The sequence below is a fragment of the Canis lupus genome, chromosome 7 (genome assembly GCF_048164855.1).
Source record: "Canis lupus baileyi chromosome 7, mCanLup2.hap1, whole genome shotgun sequence".
In the NCBI taxonomy this organism is placed as follows: Eukaryota; Metazoa; Chordata; class Mammalia; order Carnivora; family Canidae; genus Canis; species Canis lupus.
The window spans coordinates 67,825,287-67,848,799 of NC_132844.1; the positions used below are offsets into that span (position 1 = coordinate 67,825,287).

Genomic DNA, 23,513 nt, shown 5'->3' on the forward strand with positions numbered 1-23,513 from the left:
TGGCCTAGAGAAAAAAGACATAAAGTATCTTTGAACTTTTAAAGCAGATTTGAATGTGAAGAAAAGTGAAAAAGCTCTGCACAATAGTAAATAGGCTCAAGTGTTTTGCTCCTGAAGACTTTTTTGTATATCACCGCTGGGGAAAGGTATCCCCAGCCTTCATGTGCACATCATGCTCAGCTCATAGTAAATGCTCAGTAAATATTTCTGGTATTTCTGGTAAATATCTCTCCACGCAGACATCTTCACAAACAGCCCACCTCTTTGGGGAAAAGCCTACCATGGAAATGTATCTAACCACTAAGAAAAACTGTGCCAGATAACGACAATCATTTGATCTTACTGAATCCTTCCTTTATAACATGACCAGATAACAAAGAAACATCACCAAGTACCCGTGAGAAAAAGAAGCACCAACATGGACTAAGAAGAAATAGAAGAGAATTTTTAAAATACTACAAGGGCGGGTGGGCGGGGCGGGGGGCACTGAGCAGCTCAGTCAGTTAAGGGTCTAACTCTTGATTTTAGCTCATGTCATGATCTCAGGATCCTGGAATCAAGCCCCATGTCGGGCTCGGCGCTCAGGACAGAAGTCAGCTTGTCCCTCTCCATTTGTTCCTCCCCCTACCCCCATGTGCACACGTGCATGCTCTCTCTCCCTCTCTCTGAAATAAATGAAAAATGAAAAAAAAATAAGATACTAATTACTGTCTTCAGAAATATATAACGGGACATTAAATTCATAAGTCAAAAACCTGGCTTCTCTGAAAAAGGAAAGTGAAGATAAAGTTTCTGGAAATTAAAAATATTATTATCAAAACTGGAATTCAGGGGAAGGGTTGAAAGGCAAAATGGGCAGTCCCAGAGTTCTGAATTGGTGATATAAAAAAGGTAGTCTAGGGATCTCTCAGAACATAGAGTGAGAAAACCCAAAGATATGGAAGGTGGAAGAAAGAAGATAGGGATGAAAAAATCAAAGACCATTTGAATCTAATTAAACATGTAATAGTAGAAACTTTCCTAAAGATAGAAGAGCTTCAAAGGTTGAAAGGGCCAGTTGAGAGTGTCCTACAGCAGTAAAGAGTGCTTTTTCACCTAGATACATTCTGGTAAAATTTCTTAATTCCACAGCTTAAAAGAAAATTTTGAACTTTTCCAGGTAGGAACAAACTCTGAGCAAAGGAATGAGAATCAGAATGACATCAGATTTATTCATGACACTAAATACTACATGACATCGCTTTGAGTATTACAACTATGGGGTGTTTTTTTTTTTTTCTTTTTTCTTTTTTTTTAATTCATGAGAGATAGAAAGAGAGAGAGAGAGAAGCAGGCTCCATGCAGGGATCCTGACGTGGGACTTGATCCTAGGTCTCCAGGATCACACACCCTCGGCTGAAGGCGGCGCTAAACCACTGGGCCACTGGGGCTGCCCGCAACTGTTGAGTATTTTGAACCTAGAGCTGTATACTCAGTTCATCCTTTAAGAACAAAATCAACTTTTTGGAATATGCAGAATTATATCCTTTTTGAAAAAATACTGTAGGATATACTAAAATAAAACAAAAAATAAAGCCAAGAAGTGAAGACTTCAAGGCATAAGCAACATTAGTGAGCAAAAAGAGTACTTCCCGTGTCAGTAAAGTTGCATTTAACTTAACAGATCCCTGAAATGGCAAAAATACAATGTTAAAAATAATGATAACAATCTAGAACTAGTCTCTGGATCATTTTAACAAAATGTGGTGCAGATGGGCAATGGAGAGGGGAGGCAAAATTGTCTAAAATGATTTTTCTTGGGGCACCTGTGTGGCTCATTTTGTTGTGTCCAACTTTTGATTTCGGCTCAGGTCATGATCTCAGGGTGGTGTGATTGAGCCCTACTTTGGGCTCCATGCTGGACGTGGAGTCTGCTTGATAATTCTTTCTCCCTCTCCCTCTGCTTCTCTACCACCACCACTACCCCTCAGGTATGCGTTCTCTCTCTCTCAATAAATAGATAAATCAAAAACAAAATGGTACCAACAATTTTGAATAGAGAAATTAGTTCATGTATGTACATGTTGAGATCTAATAGAGCTATGAGGGTTCTTTGGTTTTGTTTTTCACATGCTTTTGAAGTATTTGTGAATGTCCTGGTAAATTTTTTCCAGTAAGAAAGCAAATTCTTGAAACCACTTTATTATATGTTTTCACAAAAAAATATAGTATGGCACTTGGTCTAAAATGGACAGTGTTTATTCTTTTAAATATCTTGTTTATGTAGCTTCTTCTAGAAAGGCATATTCAAGTCTTCAGGTAAAATAAAATCCTCATAGAAATAGTCCTTTTTTGTTATTTAAAAAAAATCCAGCCAATGAATCATTTATTTTAAAATAGTGTTAAAGGACAAAAGCTCCATATCAGTAAAAACTTTAAATAGCTCTTGGAATTTATTAAAAATAGGAGTACTGGGCAGGCCCCTGTGGCTCAGCGGTTTAGCGCCACCTTCAGCCCAGGGCGTGATCCTGGAGACCTTGGAGACCCATGTTGGGATCCCTGCAAGGAGCCTGCTTCTCCCTCTGCCTGTCTCTCTCTCTCTCTCTCTCCTTTCTCTCTCTTTGTGTCTCTAATAAATAAATAAAATCTTTTAAAAAAAAAATAGGAGTACTGACCAATATTCAAACAGGAAAATTCCTATGAGTGAAAATTACTACTATTTTCCTTAAGGCCCTGTTTCAAACTCATTGTTAAGTAAATATTAACTTTCTGGCCTTGAACTCTGTGGTAGACATTATGAGGTACAAAAGAAGTGTAAGACATGGCCTTCACCTCACCTACTTTTAGTTCCATTCATACTGCAACAGTGTTCTCCCTGGAGCCATTCAGTGGCTTCTTGTATCCAGGTTCTAAAACATGTTTAATCTGGTCTAAATTACCACTAATTGCAGGAAAATAATCCTAGCTAACTTCCATTGGGTTCATCTCTGTGCATCCAAGCAGATAACAGTGGTCTCACACAGGAGATCCCGGACGTGAAAATGAAGGAATGCCGGCTGCTGGGCCCTGATCTAATCCTCTCGGCAACAATGAGTTAGCTGGAATTATTTTGTGGTTGAAGAAACTGAGCTTCAGATAATTTAGATGACCTTGCCCAAAGCCACTACTATAAAGCGGCAGGATGAGACTGGAGTCCACGTCCGACCAAAGTGCTGTCCCTGTGTAAAGAGGGGAGTGATGAGGGCTTGTGTTGGGGTAGAGTTTATCACTGTGCATGTGCCTCCTATTCAGATGAAAATCTATAATCCAGTTGCATGGATTCTTCTATTCAGGTAGCCGGGGTGCCTGACTGTCCTGGGTAGGTAGCATCTGCCCCTTAGTTCTGTCAGCTGGTATTTGGTCCTCTCCCACGGTATAAAGTGGTGCCAAGGAAGGGGGAGGCAGTGCGGGGGACTTTGACCACCATGCTTGATGGGAACAGTTTCTCTTCTAATCAGTGATGAATATGCCTCTCTTGATTATAGAAATCCATCTCTGTTTCCTCATTTGCCGTTTCAGGGGGTCATTAAGAATCCACTGTCTCTTGGATGTTCAGCTCTATTAGGCAGGCAGAAACTCATTTGGCATGGATTAGGCAGCAGAGAAAACCCTTGCCATATGGGAGTAACCTGTCACAACCTGGTTTTCTCTGGCGAGATGACTGGTCTTGTCTAGTAGTAATGCCATTACAGCATTCCCATTCAGATCCCCATGACCCAGTAATTGTTTTGGGAATGAGTGCAAAGCTATCAGACACCAGCTACTATAATTAGAAAAGGGAAAAGCAGACACTTAGCAGAGCTAGCGTCTCTAGGCTGGAGCACTTACAGCACTGGTTTTTTTGGGTGTTGTTGTTGTTGTTTTTAGGTTATGGAGTCTCCTTCTCAGTTTTGCTTCCTAAAATACAAATTCTACAGTTTTTGGGTTCTTGCATTCCAGTTTTTGTTACTGCAGTACACTCTCTTTCCTTTTCCCCCCTATTTTAATCAGAGTACAAATTGCTGTCAGCACATCGAGTTCATGTGCCAGCCACATTCAGAACAGGGTGTTCTGTGCTCTTCAAAACAAAATTGCTCTAGGGCAGTAAGAGAACAATAAGTCAGAGCTCCAGTTTAAGTGATGTTTTGCAGCAGACCCGGCTTACTTGATGTGGTTACACTCGGATTGCGCAGCAAAGCTCGGGTAATTTCATTTGGTTTGACTTCATGGGATTTGGAGGACCTCCCCCCTCCAAGTTACATAGACTTTAAGTCCAGAGAAAATGTTCCTTTTTAACTTGTGTATTTTTTTTCCTCTACCAAAAAAGCCCTAAGTAGAAGCATCCTGTATGTACTTTTATTCTCTTTGGGCACGTCATAGATCATTTACTTCCCGTAAATCATGCTGGTTGGAATTAGCAACAGACCTCCTGAGCCCTAGAGGCCAAGCTCCCAGTGAGTCATGTTAGTTATTATTAAATATTTATTAAGTGAGTATTTGCACTAAGAGATGCAAGGTCAAAAGCAACCACACGTCTTCCTTAGCCAGAGTTGCTACGGTTTCCTTTGGTATCGATTGTTGAGACAATTAAAAACAAACAAACAAAAACAAAAAACAAAAAAAGCTGAGCACCGGACCTGTAGGAGCCAGGCACGTTTACATCTATCACCATGAAGGGGGGCCTCTGCTGTGGCAGTCCATGGTGCTCATTTCTGGGGCTCCAGGGTACTGTGTGAGTTCTTGTCAGCAGTCTTGTAGAACTTGTCACACCAGTGTTCTGAGTTTAGAAACCAGTTAAGAGAGATAGCCTTTGCTACTTATAGATGTAAAGAATCAATGGGCTGTATACTCCCTGAGGCTGTGGTACCTTCTCTTACTCTGACATTCCAGATTAAAAGGTAGTGGTTTTATATATACATATGAACTGGTGTGTGTGTGTATGCTTGTGTGTGCGCGTGCATGTATCGGTTTAAGATTTTTATGGTACTGTACGTAGTGTTCAACTCCAACTTAGAAGAGTTAGATTTAACAGAAAAAAAATTTAGCCCATATAATAAAGTAGTAAGTACAAGAGTTATTGCAGATTTTTGCCTTCCTACCAGGTGGCCATAAACGCTAGTTTTATCATTTATTGTCTCTCTTAGGCTAGCTGTTTTCATCATAGTTTGCTTACTTTCCTTATAATTTGAACTTGTTTTTTCAGCTTGCTTGCTTCACTGATCTTTCCTAACATGTTGATTAGTAGCCAATCTTTCCCCCCTCTAATATGATGGGTTGTCCCCATAAAAAGAACTTCTGAAATTATTTATATAATTTTAACATCAAGTACATGAATCAAGCTGTAAATTAGCCTAGGAAACTGACACACAGGCAGGAATCCTTTGCAGAGTCTCTGGATTTCCTGTTTTGAAAACATTCAAACTTGATCAACCAAAAACCACAATGAATGTACTGATAGTTTCCTCCTCCACTAAATGTACTCTCCTTTAGGGAGGAAGATACTTCTAACAATAAACCTCTGACAGAAAAATCTGTCAGCTAAGTTGTGAAGTACTAGGATAAGTCTCAATACTTGAGAATATTCCATAATTCATAAGCTGAAATGCACTTTGCTCAGCAGTTTTTTGTTTTTGTTTTTATGATACTTCATGAAAAGTATCATCACATGAGTCTCCATCAATATCTTGGGCAGATTTTAAAGTATTTTAGAGCATAAACTTTTCAGAACTCTCAGTTCCTTTAGTAACAACAGCTTTTATTTTAGTAAAAATGTCTTAAGCTTTAGACACCTTTCAGAACCTCTCTAGATGTATTTGAAAATAATTGAATTTATTTTGAAAATATTTTCTAATTCAAAAGAATTTTCTATGTGCTGTAAGTTGGTTGAGTTTTATTTTACCTAGAGCATTCCAAAAGTGACTGTTAGGATCATCTACACTTATGACTGTGGGACATAGAGCCAAATTCCTATATGTCAACTCCACCCTGAGAGCCACTGTATTTCTTACCTTTGTTTGGAGGGTCATGCTTCCCTCCAATTTGGCCCAAGTTGCTTAAACTCCATCCTACATCTGTGATGGAAGCACATCAGGAAGGTCTTAATCCTAGTAAATCAGAAAAGGGTAAAGAGCTTTGAAGCATAAATGTCTAGGTGACATCATGGCTCTTGATGTCTATTCTACCACTGTTTACTTTTCAAAGTTTCTCTAATTTTTCAGGCCTGGGCTTAAAGGGTAACATGATCAAATGATAAGCTGCAGGAATTAGCTTTGAAGCTTGGTTTCTGGCCTATATCGAGAACTATATCACTGGGTCATGGATTTATAAAATTATAGAATTTCAGAGGACCTTTGAGATCATGTAATTCAAAAGTAGAGTAAGTTGGAATTGAATTTGTATTTGTAAACTAATAGTTGTCTCATGAAACAAGTATAACAAAATGAGTAAGCAATGTCTTAAGCAAGGTAAAGTTAGAGAAAGCAGTAGAAAAGAAGTGTTTTAGGAAATTGTTACATTTCAATCTAGGCCATTATATTACAGAAATTAGAATAAGGAATTTTCTTAGGAAAGACCAATTACTACATTGCTTGATGACTGCTGTGCTATTGCATGAGCCATCCGTTTTTCTTACTGAGTCAAAGACCTAAATGGAAGAGAATGATATGAAAAATAAATGGAAAGATTCAGAGTTGTTTATCTTAGAAAAAAAGTCAATAGATCGAGAAAAATACACAGACCTAAATGTGTCTAAATGTGTTTTTCCTATTTTGTCTTGAAGAAACATAAAATAAAAGCTCCTTGTCTAATATGAAATTACCCTGGGAATAATCTGAGTGAGTTTGAGTAGAACGGGTAATCAGGCCCCAAGAAATTGACCTCTTAACATTTAAGAAGAGATAGTTCAATAATTTGATTTGTGAAGTTATAGTAGACTAATAATTCCTTCACACTTTACAGTTATCACTCCACTAAGGGCTATAGCTATGATATAGTTATTGATGACATTGGCTTTGGGTTTTCTGTTTACTCAAATTTATTTGTGAATGAGATTAGAACTCTTAAGAAGAGCTTCTTTATGCAGTTAACCTTTGTTTATCTTTGGGGAAATAGTCATTTAGTTCTTTTTTTCCAAGCATCTGAAGTCAAGATGTCATAAATGTTTAAGTCGCTATATACTTGATATTAAATTTGTGACACCTTGATAATTATCTATCAAATATTTTAGCATTTCTTGATCCTGTGTTACAGGTGAGGAAATCTGTCATATAGTAGGTTAAACCTGTGTTTCCACTTTGTTTTAGTATCCACTAAGCTATCTTATTATTTTTTTAAAATTCATTTATTTATTTTAGAGCCTGAGTCGGGGAGGGAGAGGATGAGAGGGAATTCTCAAGCAGACTCCCTGCTGAGTGTGGAGCCCAAGCCTCTGAGATAATGATCTGAGCCAAAAGAGCTGGCCACTTAACCAACTGAGCCACCCGGGTGCCCCCAGCCTATCTTGTTGATACAGTTGTTGATAATTACAAGCTTAAACTTAGAAAAAAATAGGATTACCCTTAAATTTTCAGACTGGGTAGACTAAGTGTCAACAGGACATACCCCATTTGTCTCTGGATGAAATGAGAAAGGGGAAATAAGCCTTTATCCCTTCCCTAAATTAGCAAGCCCTGCGGAGCTCCTTTATTGACAGACCTGTCTCCTCTCCTTCAGTCCACCTGGAAGGCCGCTGTGATGGCAGGATGTTTGATTGCAGAGATGTGGTCTTCATTGTTGGGGAAGGAGAAGACCATGACATTCCAATTGGAATTGACAAAGCCCTGGAGAAAATGCAACGGGAAGAACAATGTATTTTATATCTTGGACCACGGTAAGGAGCATACCAGTTCCATACACAGTGAAGTTACCTAAAGGACGGAGATTTCAGTGTGTGTGTGTGGTATATGAAGGTGGTCTACTTTCATTCTTTTGCATGTAGCTCTTCAGTTTCCCCCACACCATTTATTGAACAGACTGTTTTTTTCCTCCATTATATAGTCTTGCCTCCTCTGGCATAGATTAATTGACCAAATAAGTGTGGGTTTATTTCTGGGCTCTCTGTCTTGTTCCATTGAGCTATGCATCTATTTTGTGCTAGTATCATACTGTTCTGATTACTACAGTTTTGTAGCATATCATGAAGTCTGGGAGTATCATACCTCCAGGTTTGTTCTTTCTCAAAATTGCTTTGGTTACATAGAGTCTTCTGTGGTTCCTTATAAATTTTAGGGTTATTTGTTCTAGTTCTGTGAAAAATACTCTCGGGGGGCAGCCCGGGTGGCTCAGTGGTTTAGTGCTGCCTTCAGCCCAGGGCCTGATCCTGGAGACCCGGAATCGAGTCCCATGTCGGGCTCCCTTCGAGGAGCCTGCTTCTCCCTCTGCCTGTGTCTCTGCCTCTCTCTCTCTCTCTGTGTTTCTCATGAATAAATAAATAAAATATTTTTTAAAAATACTCTTGGTATCTTGATAGAAATTGCATTGAATCTGTAGGTTGCTTTGGATAGTATGGACATTTTAATAGTATTAATACTTCCAATCCAAAGGCATGACACATCTTTCCATTTGTGTCATCTTTAATTTCTTTTATCAGTGTTTTATATTTGTGACAAAATATAGACCTAGAGGGCATTATGCTAAGTGAAAGAAGTCAGACTGAGAAAAATACCATATGATTTCCCTTATATGTGGAATCTAAAAAACAAAACAAATGAACAAACAAAACAATCAAATACAGAGAAGGAACTGCTAGTTGTCAGAGGGTTTGGGGGGGTTAGGTGAAATACGCAAAGGGGGAATTAAGAGATACAAATTTATGGTTATAAAATCAATCACAGGGATGAAAGGTACAGCACAGGGAATATAGTAAATAATATTGTGCTGATATTACATGGTAATGGATGGTAACTGTACTTATGGTGAGCATAGTGTAATATACAGAATTGTCAAATCACTATGCTGCACACCTGAAACTGATACAACATTGTATTCAACTATACTTCAATTTTAAAAAAACAAAAACAGATACATTTGCTTTTGCAATCAACATTTTAGTTTTTTTCAGTGAAGTTAATGCTAACGGTGGAAACAAATCAGTCTACAGTTAAGTCATGGAGTGAATTAATAGGCCATATAGTATCACAAAGATCTGCAAGCCTGTTTACTTGATTGTTGTGTGTCAAGGATAGGACTGACAGGCAAGTTTTGCTGTTTTATTTGTTTTGCCTGCTTTATTGCCAAGACAGGAAGCTATTGGCTCATCTCATGTGCTTCTCTAGGCCCCCTCTTTCCTTTTCTCTAAATTAGGTGGGAGGTAGTAAAACATGTGAGGGTTGGAAGTAGAAGAAACATTTGGATGATTTATTACCACTTGAATTTGTGCCACCTGTTCTTATACAGAGCCTCTGAAAAAAAAAAAGTGTTCTTCCTGAATCTAAAGGCAGCGGAGATGACTCATTTTTGCCTAAATTTTTCCCATCATAAGGATATCCATTAGCACTTCCCAGCTTAGAACTATCAGACACTAACAGTCTCTCTTATGAAAACATGTTTGGTATTATTTTTAGACCTAAAATTATACCAGTCTAACCCTTCTATCTTGAGAAAGGGACCCTTGAGAGAAACCAGGGTGTTTTGATTCTGTTTGCATGAAAGTGCATCTGCTTATCTGGAGTTTCCTCCCACTCTAGCTCCTTGGATTTCAGTCCCTAGAGTTTGAGTTATTGAGAATCTGGATGGCTTGCACTTACCAATAGGTACCATCATGCCTTTTGTACAGTTGCTTGCCTTTTAGGAGCCTCAGAAGTAATCCAGTGGCATATTCACCTTTGCCCTCATAACTTGAGCTCTGATCCTATTTCTCATGGGTGGGTTTGGCCAGGTCTCCAAATGCTCTATACCTTGATCTGTTTTAGAGCCTTCAAGGAGGCACCATTTATTTCATATCTTCTTTTTCTCTGTCATCCTTTTTCCACTACTGTATTCCTGCTTTAGTGTGTTTTATTTACATTTACCCTATAGTTGTATTTCACCTTCAGGGGAACTTATTTCTCTTATTCTAGAAGGAACTATTCTTACTCCAGTAGAGCATAGAGAGAGCTTCTCCTCCATATCCAGGTAATATCTCATTATTTTTAATCTAGCTTTCTACAATTATAGTTCTAGACTCATATAAAGAGAGTGGTATTTATGTCCACTGTATGCTTTCAGGTTTAAGTTCTACAGTATCTACCATATAAAGTTGTGGAGGTCTAATGAATGTGAAGAACTTTGCAGAGTGCCTGACACATAAACTCTCAGTACATTAGCTGTTATTGCTGTGGTGACTATTTTTCTATTCTATTTTACCCTCAGACTACAAGAAAAAGGAAACCCTGTTTTAACATAGGATAAATTTTTAAAATATTTTCAATCATAAAAGTAATCAAGTTTTAATAAATTTCTAGGTATAAGTTTTTTCATATGTCTCATGGTAAATAACTCATCACAGTTAGAAAGGAACATACTCTCTTCAAGATTACTCTTGAGGAGTAATATAAAATGCACACTCTGTGGTGTAAGGCTTTGCGTAGGTTCACTACATAAGACTAGCCATATAGGTAGACCATCCCCACACCAAGCGGTGTGAGTGCTCGCAGTGGGCTTACTTGTCTTGCTCAGATCCCCACACAGCACAGAATACTGCATTTGAGTGTCACTGTACATGTGGCTGCTGCAAATGCACACTCTATAGTTGTCTCACGTCATCTGCGTTTCATTCTCTAGAAAATGTTCAGGGCACACCTCTGCGACTCTGAGAGACTCCTTGGTAGGATATTTTCGTAATAAACTCATAAAACACTTCCACAGAACCCGTTTTCTTTCTTCTCAACAGAAGAGTGTCTTTTATACAGTGTTTAATACTGTGACCTGTTGTTTGTTTTAGGTAAGGTACAGCTAGTTACAGTGTTTTTGCTCCCTTTCCTTGTGTTTCTGTCCTGCACCAGTCCCAAACAAAAAGACAGGCTGCCAACAGCCATGATGTTTAATTATGAGGCAGTGTGGGTTTAAAAATAAACAGTTTTCTGGGGACACACAGAGTCTGAATTTAAATCCTGGCTCTGCCACTGACTTTTTGTGTTAACGTCCAGAAACACTCCCTTCTGAGCCTCAGTTTCTTTATCTGTAAAAATGAAGCAGTCGATAAGCACTTGTGGTACTTCTTGTATGCACATGAAGCCTTCATGGTCATGTGCAGATACGTTTTGTATCTCTGCTGTCTGCCGTTAATTCAAGAACATTAATACCAACATTAATACTAGATTCCTTCTGTTACTGTAACCCAGCTTTCGTCTTTGGGCTAAGTCCGGGAATTCCGTTTGTGGCGTTCTGTCTTTCAGTCAGATGAATTTGTGTGCCGTGGGCCCTTGGTTACCCAGGCCAATCTGACATAAGTCAGACAACTGTCTGTATAGCTTGGAAGTCAGGATAGATGCTCCCAAAACAGCTTGGCTTGTGGGCTTTCACCTCCCTGGGGTGGTGTGCTTCACATAAATCTTCATGGAATCTCTCCATTCGAAACCAGGAGAGATTGTAGATATAAGGTCTACAGTCAGTCTTCTTTAATCCAGTTGATGATGAATCAGGACAGTTTGGTGCATTCCTTGACCCAGCCCTCCCCGCCCCACCCCCCCCAGCCTTGGGACTTCAATTCACAAGTGCCCCTAAGGCAGCTTGTCTCATCCTCAGCACTGTTGACATTGTGGGCCAGATATTTCTTGGTTGTGGGGGCTGTTCTGTGGCTTGTAGGATATTCTACCCACTAAATGCTAGTAGCACCCCTGTGGTTGTGGCAAACCCTAAATCTCTAGATACTGCTAAATGTCTCTTGCAGGGGTGGGGATTAAAATCACCCCTGTCAACAGTCACTAACCTAAGGCAAGTGTCAGACTATCAATTATTGGGTTTGTACCTGTTTAGCACAGGGCTCCAAATACCACATGCTGTCAGTACAGATGATCTGCAAGGACTCCCCTATCCATCTAGTTCCCAACAGTTAAGGAATGTTTGCTATCTACCAAATGGTAAAAACCAAATAGATGTATAGGTCTAAGAGCTCCAAGTAGAAAACTAGTCATGACTGCCTAAAATTAGCCACTGGTAATTATGTCCTCTTTGATTTCTTTGCTGAAAATACCCTTTGCCCTGCTATTAAAACTACCACACCTCATTCCTACCAATTCTCTTTGTATCTCTGTACCTCTCTCTGGCTCCAGCTTTCATTTTCTTGTGTAATAGCAGAGATGAGTAAGCATTTTCTTCCTGAAAAATCCAGGCAAGAGGTAAAGAGGGTGGTATAAGCCACAAGATATGAGTGTTCTCTGCCCACCCCACCCCCAGTCATTTTGCCCCAGAGAAAATGGGAGGTTTTAGCATCCATCTGGTTTTGCCATCCTTTTGGGTTTACTAAGTTATCTTGCAGTAGTATTCCCTATACTCAAGAGTAGTTTAGCATTGAAACAGATGGGAACAGAATATATTCCAGTGAACACTTTCATGATGATATGCTGGGCATTGTACTGAATGCTGGGAAACCATTGGACCAGACAGACAACGCCACCAGAATTGCCATTACAGGAGATATGTGCTTTTTGAATGCTCTAGGTTTGTTTAAAGACCTTCAATGACCTGGAAGAAAATAAAAACAGAAAAGCAATTTATATACCTTCAGTCATGTTCTTTGGTAAGTTTTGGCTAACAGATGTAGTGTTTTATAGTGTGATAGCCACAAAGCTATGAGAGCATTTTTCTTGATGAGGTGTTAGAGCTTGCCAGGGCTGTTCTTTATGATTATACATTTGTTCTATCATTTGTGTGTTCTGGTGTGCTTTTAAATGTCTTGCAGAAATACTGGGAAGATTAATTTCCTTCCTGATGTGTGAGCCTTCTTCCCTTCCTCTATTTACCTGACTGGAAGTGATACTACTGGAGGGAGACTGCACTTTAAAGTTAAAAGCTTATTAAAATATAGCCTCTAATGAACAGCACTGTAACAATCACAGTGCCTGTCTTCTCTGTGCTGCTGATAAAGCTTCGGGGAAAAGTCCTGATAGCCAGACAATGGCTATTTTATACAAAGAACTAGATATGAAATCAGCAGAGGAAAAGGCAGTGAAATTTAAAATCACATCAAGGAAGATTTCCCAAGTAGTACAGGTGTTACATTACATGTGCTGGTGAAGGAGAAAAGAAAACTAAATCTAGCCTGGTTTCTTCAAGAGCCACAGAGCGACACTTGGCACTGTATCTTCTGATCCACAGCTGGTTTGTCTTCAGGGTCCCTGATGTGTGTAGTGTCCAGATGAGAGCTCTGTACTACTGTGATGCCTCAAAATACCAAAGGCAGTGCCTGGAAATACATCAGTTCTTTTTAAAGTTGTTTTTTTTTGTTTTGTTTTGTTTTGTTTTTTACTCTCTGTTTCAGATATGGTTTTGGAGAGGCAGGGAAGCCGAAATTTGGCATCGAGCCTAATGCTGAGCTTATATATGAAGTGACACTGAAGAGCTTCGAAAAGGTGGGAAAATACCCGCTTCTCTGAAATCATGGTAGATTTCCTCTCCACCAGCTCCCTATAAGTGACAATTGGATATCATTAAGTGGTGTGGATGGATGGTGTTTATTCGTATGTTGTGCTTTTCGTGACCAAGTTTGTCTCTTGTCTTTGACACTGCTCCCAGAGTACGAGAGAGCTGATAGCGCACAGCTGATACACAGCAAAGGAGCTCAGTGTTCTTATTTTGTTCCTACGTGTCAGCCTTTTTTTTTAGTTTTAGTTTTTTTGGGTAGAATCCAAGACTTGTTCCCTTATTTGTTCCTAGACTTGTTCTTTCTGTACTTTTTTTCCTGGGTTGAAGACAAAAAGGTTCACATTCTTCTGCCAAGCAGCTCCTTGGGGGAGTGGGGTGCAATTTTCCATTGTTGAATGGATCATACCCCTCTCCAGAATCATGGAGAGGCCTTCACTGTGGCTCCAATTTGTTATCCAAAGTGCAGGTCTTCCTGGGCCCCCAAACTCTGTAACCAGGGACAAAAGAGACAAACCTGCTGACCCTCTGGCCTTTCCTTTTTCCACACACCCAAGTGTAAAAAAAGAGTCTGTCTGTTGCCTGGGGTGGCATACCTCCTGGCGCGTGTCTTTATCCCAGGCCTACCTCTGGAGGCTCCCATCAGCAGCTTCACCAGTCACACATAAAGCCTGTGTCTGCGCTAGGTATGCCATCACATCCAACGAAGTCCCCCTGCATCACCACGACCCCACCCTGCCCGGAGAGTTTCAAGAACTGCATTTTGAATACCTTTTTTAAATTCCCACAATGTTGTCTCTATGCTCTCTGTACATTAAGCTGTGGACTAGAAATGTGACTATTTACATTTTATTAGACTTAGTCAGGAAACAGTTGTCCTGTAGGGCTGTAACTTCGGACTAAGACAGGGAAGACTGCTTTGGGATTTTCCCCCAACAATGATGTTCCTGATCATACCCTTCACACTCCGTGTTCCCCAGAGTAAACATAGGCTGTTGTCATGACCATCGCTAATTGTCCAGTTACCTCTCCTGAAGGCCTGCCAGCTCAGCGCTGATCCTCCAAAGCTGTCTTCATAGCACAATGTTTTTTATTATTAAAGGGAGAGAAAATAATCTTTAGCATATGGTTATTTAGACCTTTGGCTTTCCTGTTTCCATTTAATCAAGTAACCCACAGCCCCTTCCCATCCACAGTTCAGTGGACATTGAGGAGCGTTCTCACTGTTGTGTGCAGGAAGCAAGCCTGCATGCACCTCTTGCTCCAAGGAGTTGTTCATGAAACACTGCTCCATATATTTGAAACCATGTGAAAGTGTGATGTTGGAAGCAACATGATTTATATCTCTGCCTCATAGTAGTAAGAATGTATTTATACTCTGAAAAGACTGAACTCCATATAAAAAAAATGCAAAGGGCCCTTGTTACTAGATTTTTAACTAACAGAGCTAAATTGTTAGAAGCAACATAAGGTTGCCAGAAAGACTAGTAACTGTCATTATTCACTCGGTGGGGCGGGTGGCAGCAGGAAAACATCACTAATTATTTTTTTGAATAGAGAGAATTTCACAGTTACCCACTAGAGTTTCGTAATTCCTGTGTAGTAAGTAGCACTAACACAGCCACTGTCTTTTTCCCTAAAGCATCCCAGATTGTTCTCTTGACTCTTGATGCTCCCTTGAAATCCACCTATTCTTAATGAAAGTGAAGTTATCTCTGGATTCCTTTCTCTAATGGTGGAGAGAAATAATACACATGATCCAAAAGCAAATGGTCATGAAATCCTTTGCAACATTTCTACATCAGCTTTATCTTCCCTCTTATGTATTACTTGAAATCCCCTAGGTATCTGTCTGCAGGTTGACTGAGTTTGGACACTTTAGTGCATACCTGGTTATTTCAAAGTAGAGAGACAACAATGTGACCTGGCATTTAAAAAATTCTGTGTGAATATGCAGCCATGACTTGACTACATAGTGGTCCCATTGTAGAGTTTGAAACACTGAGTCTTGAGAGAAACAACTTGCTGATGTTGTAATGGCAGTTGGGGCAGGGGGGGGACACTGGGTTTTATTATTTGTCCTCTCCTCACAGCTCCAAAGGTGCACTCTTTAACAGCACATGACAGCTTATGTTCCTTACTGTATTTTTGCCTGCCCCTCCTTCTCAGGCAGCATGGGTCAGACAGCAGCTCAGTCATCACGGAAGGTGAGCTCCAGCCTAGCAGTGAATGGGCAATGGTGCAGTTTTAAAAGCCAGTGTGTTCTGAGGTGTGTGTATCCTAGAAGCAGCCTCTCTTCTTACAGGCATCAACTGATGCATTTTCCTTCTCTGTTCATCTAACTGTTTTTACAAATTTACATAACAGGCCAAAGAATCCTGGGAGATGGACACCAAAGAAAAATTGGAGCAAGCTGCCATTGTCAAAGAGAAGGGAACTGTGTACTTCAAGGTATGTGAGTCCTTGTACAACTTTTTCCATCTCAATAATTTATTCAAGTGTCAGTGAATTGTGCTAATATTCCATACTCTGAATTCCATCAGCACCCTTTTGGATAAAAATAAGCCTGAATTTTTGCAAGTCTGTCATTTTCAGTATTAGAAATGGTGAGAAAGAATGGATTAACATGACAAAAAGAATACAGATGCCTCTTGTACACGTTCTGCTGTAGATTGTAACCCTCCATAAAAGCAGGCCAGGTCTTGCTGGCCTACCCACCACTGTATCACCCAGGGCCTAAGGTTACTTGCTTGGTCCATAGTTGGCACTCAAGTGTTTGTGGAATGAAACAAAGAATGTACAGAATAATTGTTAGTAAGTGAGAATTAGTGGAGGTAAGTTTCACATCATTTTCCTCTCCACTGTCTTGGTGAAACCACTAAGGCATATGACAAAAGGAAGGAGAACTTGCACAGATCCCAGAAGAAACCGACAGGAGGAGAATGTTCATTTTCTCTAGTGGCCAAGATAATCCCTGCCATACTTGGTTTTGTGAGGAATCTTGAGAAACTCCTGAATGATACTTGTTATTAATTGCTTCTCGAAAGCCCTTTCTTGTTACCTCTCAGAATGTGATACTTCCTCACTTAGATCTTAACCCCCCAGGTATAAAAGAAAACAGCACTTTATTCAGCTCTAATCAGAATGCTCTGTCCATTTCTTCTCCACACCCAACCAAGTACCTTCTCCATATCCAGCAGAAAGGGCTTGGCTTAGAGAAGAGAGAGAAAGAACAAAAAAAAAAAAAAAAGAAAGAACGAAGTTTTGTCAAGGTTTCTTTTTTTTTTCTTGCCGCTGCAGCCCATGAACAAAATTGGATGATATTTTCAGCAGTCTAAAGCAGTGATGCCTAAATGTCCTTCAGCAAGTCTTTATGGAGTGTCTGCTCTGAGACTGGCTATTGTACTGACAACCTTTTCTGGAGGGAGGGGAAGCAGTGTTAACCCCCATGAAACAACTAGAGAATTATGTAAGACTATATAATCAAGACAGAATTCAGACAGCCAGGGGCCAACATGTGTGGTTATTGTTTTTCAGACTGTGAGAACAGACCTATTAGTAAAGATAGATTTTGTTTCATTAAGTTTGTTCAGTTGTGTGTGAGTAGGTACGGGATCATAATTGAAAACATGTTTCTTGCTGTGGGTTGTAGCTAAACAAATTTGAAATGTATTGGTATAGATAATATATAATTATTTACATCTCTTTATAGCTATTATACTATACTTTATAGTTATACTAAAGTAATGTGTGAATCACCAGAAAGCTTTGGGGAATGGTGGCATGAGCCAAATTGGGAGAACTAGGCTTTATGGCACCAAGTGATTTAAAGCCATTTAAGGTCCAAAGAGGTTACTTTTGTGTGTGTAAGGTGATGGAGTTAGGGGCACCTGGGTGGCTCAGTTGGTTGGGCATCCGACTCTTGATTTCAGCTCAGGTCTCATAGGCTCGAGCCCCAAGTCAGGCTCCACACTCAGTGGAGTCTGCGTCTCCTTCTCCTTCTGCCCCTCTCCCTGCTCGAGTGCATGCTCTCTCTCTCTTTCAAATAAAGAAATAAGGGCAGCCCAGGTGGCTCAGCGGTTTAGTGCTGTCTTCCGCCCAGGGCGTGATCCTGGAGTCCTGGGATCGAGTCCCACATCGGGCTTCCTGTGTGGAGCCTGCTTCTCCCTCTGCCTGTGTCTCTGTGTGTCTCTCATGAATAAATAAATAAAAATATTTAATAAATAAATAAAATCTTTTAAAAAAACGTGATGGATTAGAGAAGTTTCTTGCTAAAGTTCTGTGAGTTTCAAAAGTCTTGAGAGCAAGTTTGATCTTTTTAAATTTGGATTGAAATATATTGGATATTTCTAAGTTATTTAAGTAAGATTCCACATGAGTTATTTGTAGACTCAAATACATACCACACTAGAATAAAATACTTTTTGCAAAATCCCTTAGGACTATAGGTTGTGAGTGGTGTTTCCTAGAGTCTATAAAGTCCTTACTGTATTTTTTATATTTCCCAAACTTATAAATAGAATATTAATAGTTTGGGGATTGGGGAGTTGGGGTTTTTGGCATTTGACTGGAATTCTGTCAACTCTGTGTAGTAAAACAGCTCAGCTATTCAGAAGTTCTAATTGGTTGCTGATGACTCAGAACTTTAGGGAACATTATTGGTAATGAAGTAATGTGGCAAAGAAAGCCACGTGTCGTATAGCTGTGTCCCGGACACATACAGTGAGATGGCCAGGATTAGTGATCAGCAGCAGAAAGCAATGCTTCAGTGTCCTTACAGTTACTTAACTTTGTTGCTTCTAAGCATCACAATTGCAGTAGTGATTTTTGTATTTCATAATATTACGAACCCTCTTAAAATTACTGATCTTTGGATGAAATCTGGATCAGCAGTCACACATATGGAACATATTATTTTTAACATGCAATTTGATAGACAAAATCTGTCAAAACATTTGTCTTTTGGGGGAAAATTAATGGAAGGTTCAAAACCACTGACCTAAGACTTTTCTCCCAGAATGTCTCTGAACATTTTGTACTATTAGAAACTTCCCTGGAGGTACCTTCAAATTATGGGTAAAAAAAATCCCAGCAGTGATCCTAGTTTTAGATGTAAGACTTCAAAATGGTCGGTAGATTGTTTCCTATACGCATTCCCTTTTAAAAATTCAGGGCAGGTTTCAATCTGCCACTCTGCCCTCCTGGGCCTCATCTTTCCAGAGTGTTTGACTTGGCACGTTGTGCACATGCACAGAGTCCAGATGTGTGGGTGAGAGCAGGGATGGGGTAGAATAAAAATCTACATTTCATGCCATCTGGTACATTACAGACCCATTTTCATCAATCTGTCGGTTTGGTTTACACATAAATGGGTAAATTTCTCCTGTTAGTAAAGTGTTGAATTGCACTCAGTTGTAAAATGGGAATAATTTTACTGTTTAGATTGTAAACTCCTCATATCAACCTCTGAACACTAAAGAAAAGAAAGGCAAAAGACTCTTCATTTGTCTCTGAAAATAATTAACAGATACAACATGCTATTATGCCAGGCCTTGTGCAAGCCAATTAAACAGACATTATTTTTGCCCTCAGAGCTGATAGTGTTCTGCAGGACAAGAGCACTAGCTGTCATACTTGGTTAGTGTTTCTCTTTTCTGTCTTGGAGACAGAGTGGTATGAAGTCTGAGGACGCTGCCATGAAATGGGGTTCTTGCGCCCCCTTGTGCTCCTTGGGGAAAAAAGCATTTCTCAAGCAAGCTCGTAAAGGATCCTTGATGGACTGCTGAAACCTTTTCAGAGGAACCAAGCTTTGCTATGTTTTGACTTTGCTGAACCAAGAAGCCAGTGCTGTAATTTAGAAACATGTCATCCCATAACTCTAGGATTTTAAGCTTAATGAAAAAAAGTCCTAACGAGGTGTCCATTTCATACATTTTAGGATACGATTTCTCAACCTTGGCACTATTGACATTTGGGGCTATATAATTCTGTTTTGGTGAGAGGCTGTCCTGGGCATTATGGGATACGTGGTAGCTCCATCCCTGGGTCTACCCACTAGATGCCAGTAGCAGGCACACTCCTTGCAGTTGTGACCATGAAAAAATGTCTCTAAACATTGTCAGGTGCCCCCCAGGGAGCAGAATCACCCCCAGCTGAAAACTTTAGTACATTAGAAGCAGAAATACCATGAAACAAGATTTTTGTTCATTGGAAGTTGAACTCTAAATAAAAGTATGATATACATGAAAGAGCTTTCAAGAAATTAAAATGCTATATAATCGTAAAGAAACTTGGGGCACCTGGATGGCTCAGTTGGTGAAGCATCTGCCTTCAGCTCAGGTCATGATTGCAAGGTCCTGGTATCAAGCCCCATGTGGGGCTCCAGCTCAGCAGGGAATCTGTTTCCCCTTCCCCTCCACCCACTTGTATGCATGCTGTCTCTCAAGTAAATGAACAAAATCATTTTTTAAAAGATTTTATTTATTCATGAGAGAGAGAGAGAGAGAGAGAGAGAGAGAGGCAGAGACACAGACAGAAGGAGAAGCAGGCTCCATGCAGGGAGCCTGACATGGGACTCAATCCCTTGTCTCCAGGATCACGCCCTGGGCTGAAGGCGGCGCTAAACCGCTGAGCCACCTGGGCTGCCCTAAATAAAATCTTTAAAGAAAAAACGGGATCCCTGGGTGGCGCAGCGGTTTGGCGCCTGCCTTTGGCCCAGGGCGCGATCCCGGAGACCCGGGATCGAATCCCACATCGGGTTCCCAGTGCATGGAGCCTGCTTCTCCCTCTGCCTGTGTCTCTGCCTCTCTCTCTCTCTCTGTGACTATCATAAATAAATAAAAATTTAAAAAAAAAAAAAGAAAAAGAAAAAACGTGAAGGAACTTACTATGAAGCCTATTACTTAGTTTTTTGGTTTTGATTTTTCGGTTTGTTTTGTTTGCTTGTTTTTTTGAAACCATAGCTCCCTGCTATTCTGTTTAGAACCTACCATTATTATTATTTTATTCATTTGAGAGAGCATGAGAGAAAGAATGAGAGAGTACTAGCAAGGAGAGGAACAGAGAGAGAAGCAGGCTCCCCGCTGAGCAGGGAGCCCGACTCAGGTGTCAATCTCAGGACCCTGGGATCATGACCTGAGCCAAAGGCAGACACTTAACTGACTGAGCCACCCAAATGCCCCAAAACCTACCATTATTATAAGACATGGGTCACTGTCTTCTCCAGCTTTTTTCTTTCCCTATAATAATACATAGGAGATAATCAGAAAAAGTAATAGGTACATTTGAGAAGGAGAAAGAAGGAACTAAGGCAGAACAGTCCTTCTTACCTAACCTAAATGAAACAATACCTTTCATGTCTACCCACTTCTCCATTTTTGCTCCCAATGATAATGTTTTAATTCCATAGGGCAGCCCGGGTGGCTCAGCGGTTTAGCACCACCTTCGGCCCAGGGCATGATCCTGGGGACCAAGGATTGAGTCCCGTGTCGGGCTCCCTGCATGGAGCCTGCTTCTCCCTCTGCCTGTGTCTCTGCCTCTCTCTCTCTCTCTCTCTCTCTCTCTCTCTCCCTCTGTCTCTCATGAATAAATGAATAAAATCTTTTTTGAAAATTCCATAGTTATATCTTTGATCTTAATCTTCCTTCAGCAAACCTTCAGTAAGGGCCTCTTTGTGCTAAAGTATCTTTGGATATTCCAAAGGGATAAAACGTGATTCTGTCCTCAAATTGCTCGCCATCCCAAGAGAAAAGACAGGGACAGAAAGAAATGACAACTCGTGAGGACTTTCTTTTTTGTAGTGTCCCAAAAAGGAGTAGTGGGCTCTGACAAAAAATAAAAGTGTTGTCTTCATTTCCTTGGGCTGCCATAATAAAATCTCATAGACTGGGTGATATAAACAACAGGAGTTTATTTCTCACAGTTGTGAAGACTGGAAGTCTTAAGATCAAGGTGCCAGCAGGGTTGATGTCTTGTAAGAGTGCTCTTCTTGGGTTCCAGATGGCTGCCTTCTTGCTATGTCCCCAAATGAACTGTCCTCGGTGCTTGCAGCAAGGGAGAGAGAGAGGAAGCAAGTTCTCTCGTCTCTTACAAGGGGATTAAGTCCATCATGAGGGCCCCATTCTCAGGATCCCATTTGAACCTAATTATTTCCCAAAGGCCCTATCTCCAAATATCATCACGGAGATAGGCCTTCACCATATGAATTGAGGGCACAGGGGATAACACAGTTCAGTAAGTCTTCTCTAAACAAGTCACATGTGAAGCGGGATGTTCAGTGGGGGATGTAACTTTCCTTTGATTCAGACTTAAGCCTTCCACTTGGAACTGGTCTGCCCATCCTCATCACCAAAAATCAGCATCAAGGCTGCTTCTACAAGTGGAGCCATTTCTTCTGTGAGCCACTTGAAGTCTTTTAGAACAGGAACATTCTTGTAGATCTGCTCTGGGTTTTTCTCTTGTCATTGGGTGACCTTTGGGGTGCATGTGTGAAGACAGTTCTACATTGAGGTGTATACACTGCTTTGACTACAGTAAATCCTCCTGACATCATCTTAACACTACATGGCTCAGACATTGGATATAATACCTTTGAGGATCTGGCTCCAATTATGCCATATGCTAGGTAGGATGTGTCATCTGTTCTCAGTCTTATAATCATCTCCTTCAGAGGAGATTCCTCACCTGTACTTTTTTGTGTATTTACCAGCTGTCACTTCTTTCATCTTAAAATGGCAATAAACACATTGTCTCAGCCCCATAATTTCTTGTATGGAGCATATATATAATTAATTCACCTGAATTGACTACACAGTTGCTATTCATAATTGTTAAAATTCTACTAATCAGGTAAGAGCAAAAATATCTTGAGATTTTTCTCATGTAGTTAGCTGACTGACATCTATGTGATTTATGTTGTAGGGTTATTTATGTTGGATACTATTCAACTATATATTTCCCTTGTCTGTAGATGAGAGGTCAGCAAACTACAGCCTGTTGTAGTAAGATTCTATCAGGACACAGCCACACACATTTACAGGCAACCCTTAAACATGGGTTTGAACTGCACCTGTCCACTTACTTATATACAGACTTTTTTTTGATAGACTCAGTACACTATCATAAATATATTTTCCCTTATGATTTTCGGAATAACATTTTCTTGTTTCAGGCTTGCTTTAAGAATACTGTATATGAGAGACACCTGGGTGGCTCAGTGGTTGAGCGTCTGCCTTTGGCTCAGGGCATGATCCCAGATTCTCGGGTTCGAGTCCCACATCGAGCTCCCTGCATGGAGCCTACTTCTCTCCAGAAGATATAGGCAGAATGCCTATGTCTCTGCCTCTCTCTCTGTGTCCCTCATGAATAAATAAATAAAATCTGATACAAATAACATGTAAAATGTGTTGATCAACTATTACCAGTAAGACTTACAGTCAACAGTAGACTGTTAATAGTTAAGTTTTGGGAGAGTCAGGGAAATACAAATCAAAACCACAATGAGATATTACCTCACACCTATCAGAATGGCTAAACTCAACAACACAAGAAACAACAAATGTTGGGGAATATATGGAGAAAAAGGAACCCTCTTCCACCATTGGTGGGAATGTAAACTGGTGCAGCCACTGTGAAAAACAGTATGGTGGGTCCTCAAAAGTTAAATATAGAATTGCCCTAGGATCCAATAATCATGCTAATGAGTATTTACCCCCACCAAAATACAAAAACACTAATTCAAAGGGATACAGGCACCCCTATGTTTATAGCAGCATTATTTACAGTAGCCAAGATGTGGAACCAGCCCAAGTGTCCATCAATACATTAATGGATAAAGAAGATATAAATATATAATGGAATAACAGCCATAAAAAAGAATGAAATCTTGCCATTTGCAATGACATGGATGGAGCTAGAGCATA

At 40.1% G+C, this 23,513-nt stretch overlaps 1 protein-coding gene across 14 annotated transcripts in view; it reads left to right on the forward strand.

Moving 5' to 3' along the window:
- FKBP5 (FKBP prolyl isomerase 5) overlaps positions 1–23,513 on the forward strand; it is a 136,683-nt gene that overhangs the window by 106,197 nt on the left and 6,973 nt on the right. For all 14 annotated transcript variants that reach the window (XM_072833296.1, XM_072833303.1, XM_072833300.1 and 11 more), the window contains 3 exons: positions 7,708–7,864; positions 13,493–13,583; positions 15,961–16,044. In XM_072833296.1, coding sequence (XP_072689397.1) covers positions 7,708–7,864; positions 13,493–13,583; positions 15,961–16,044 — 332 coding nt within the window. The remainder of the gene's footprint in view (positions 1–7,707; positions 7,865–13,492; positions 13,584–15,960; positions 16,045–23,513) is intronic.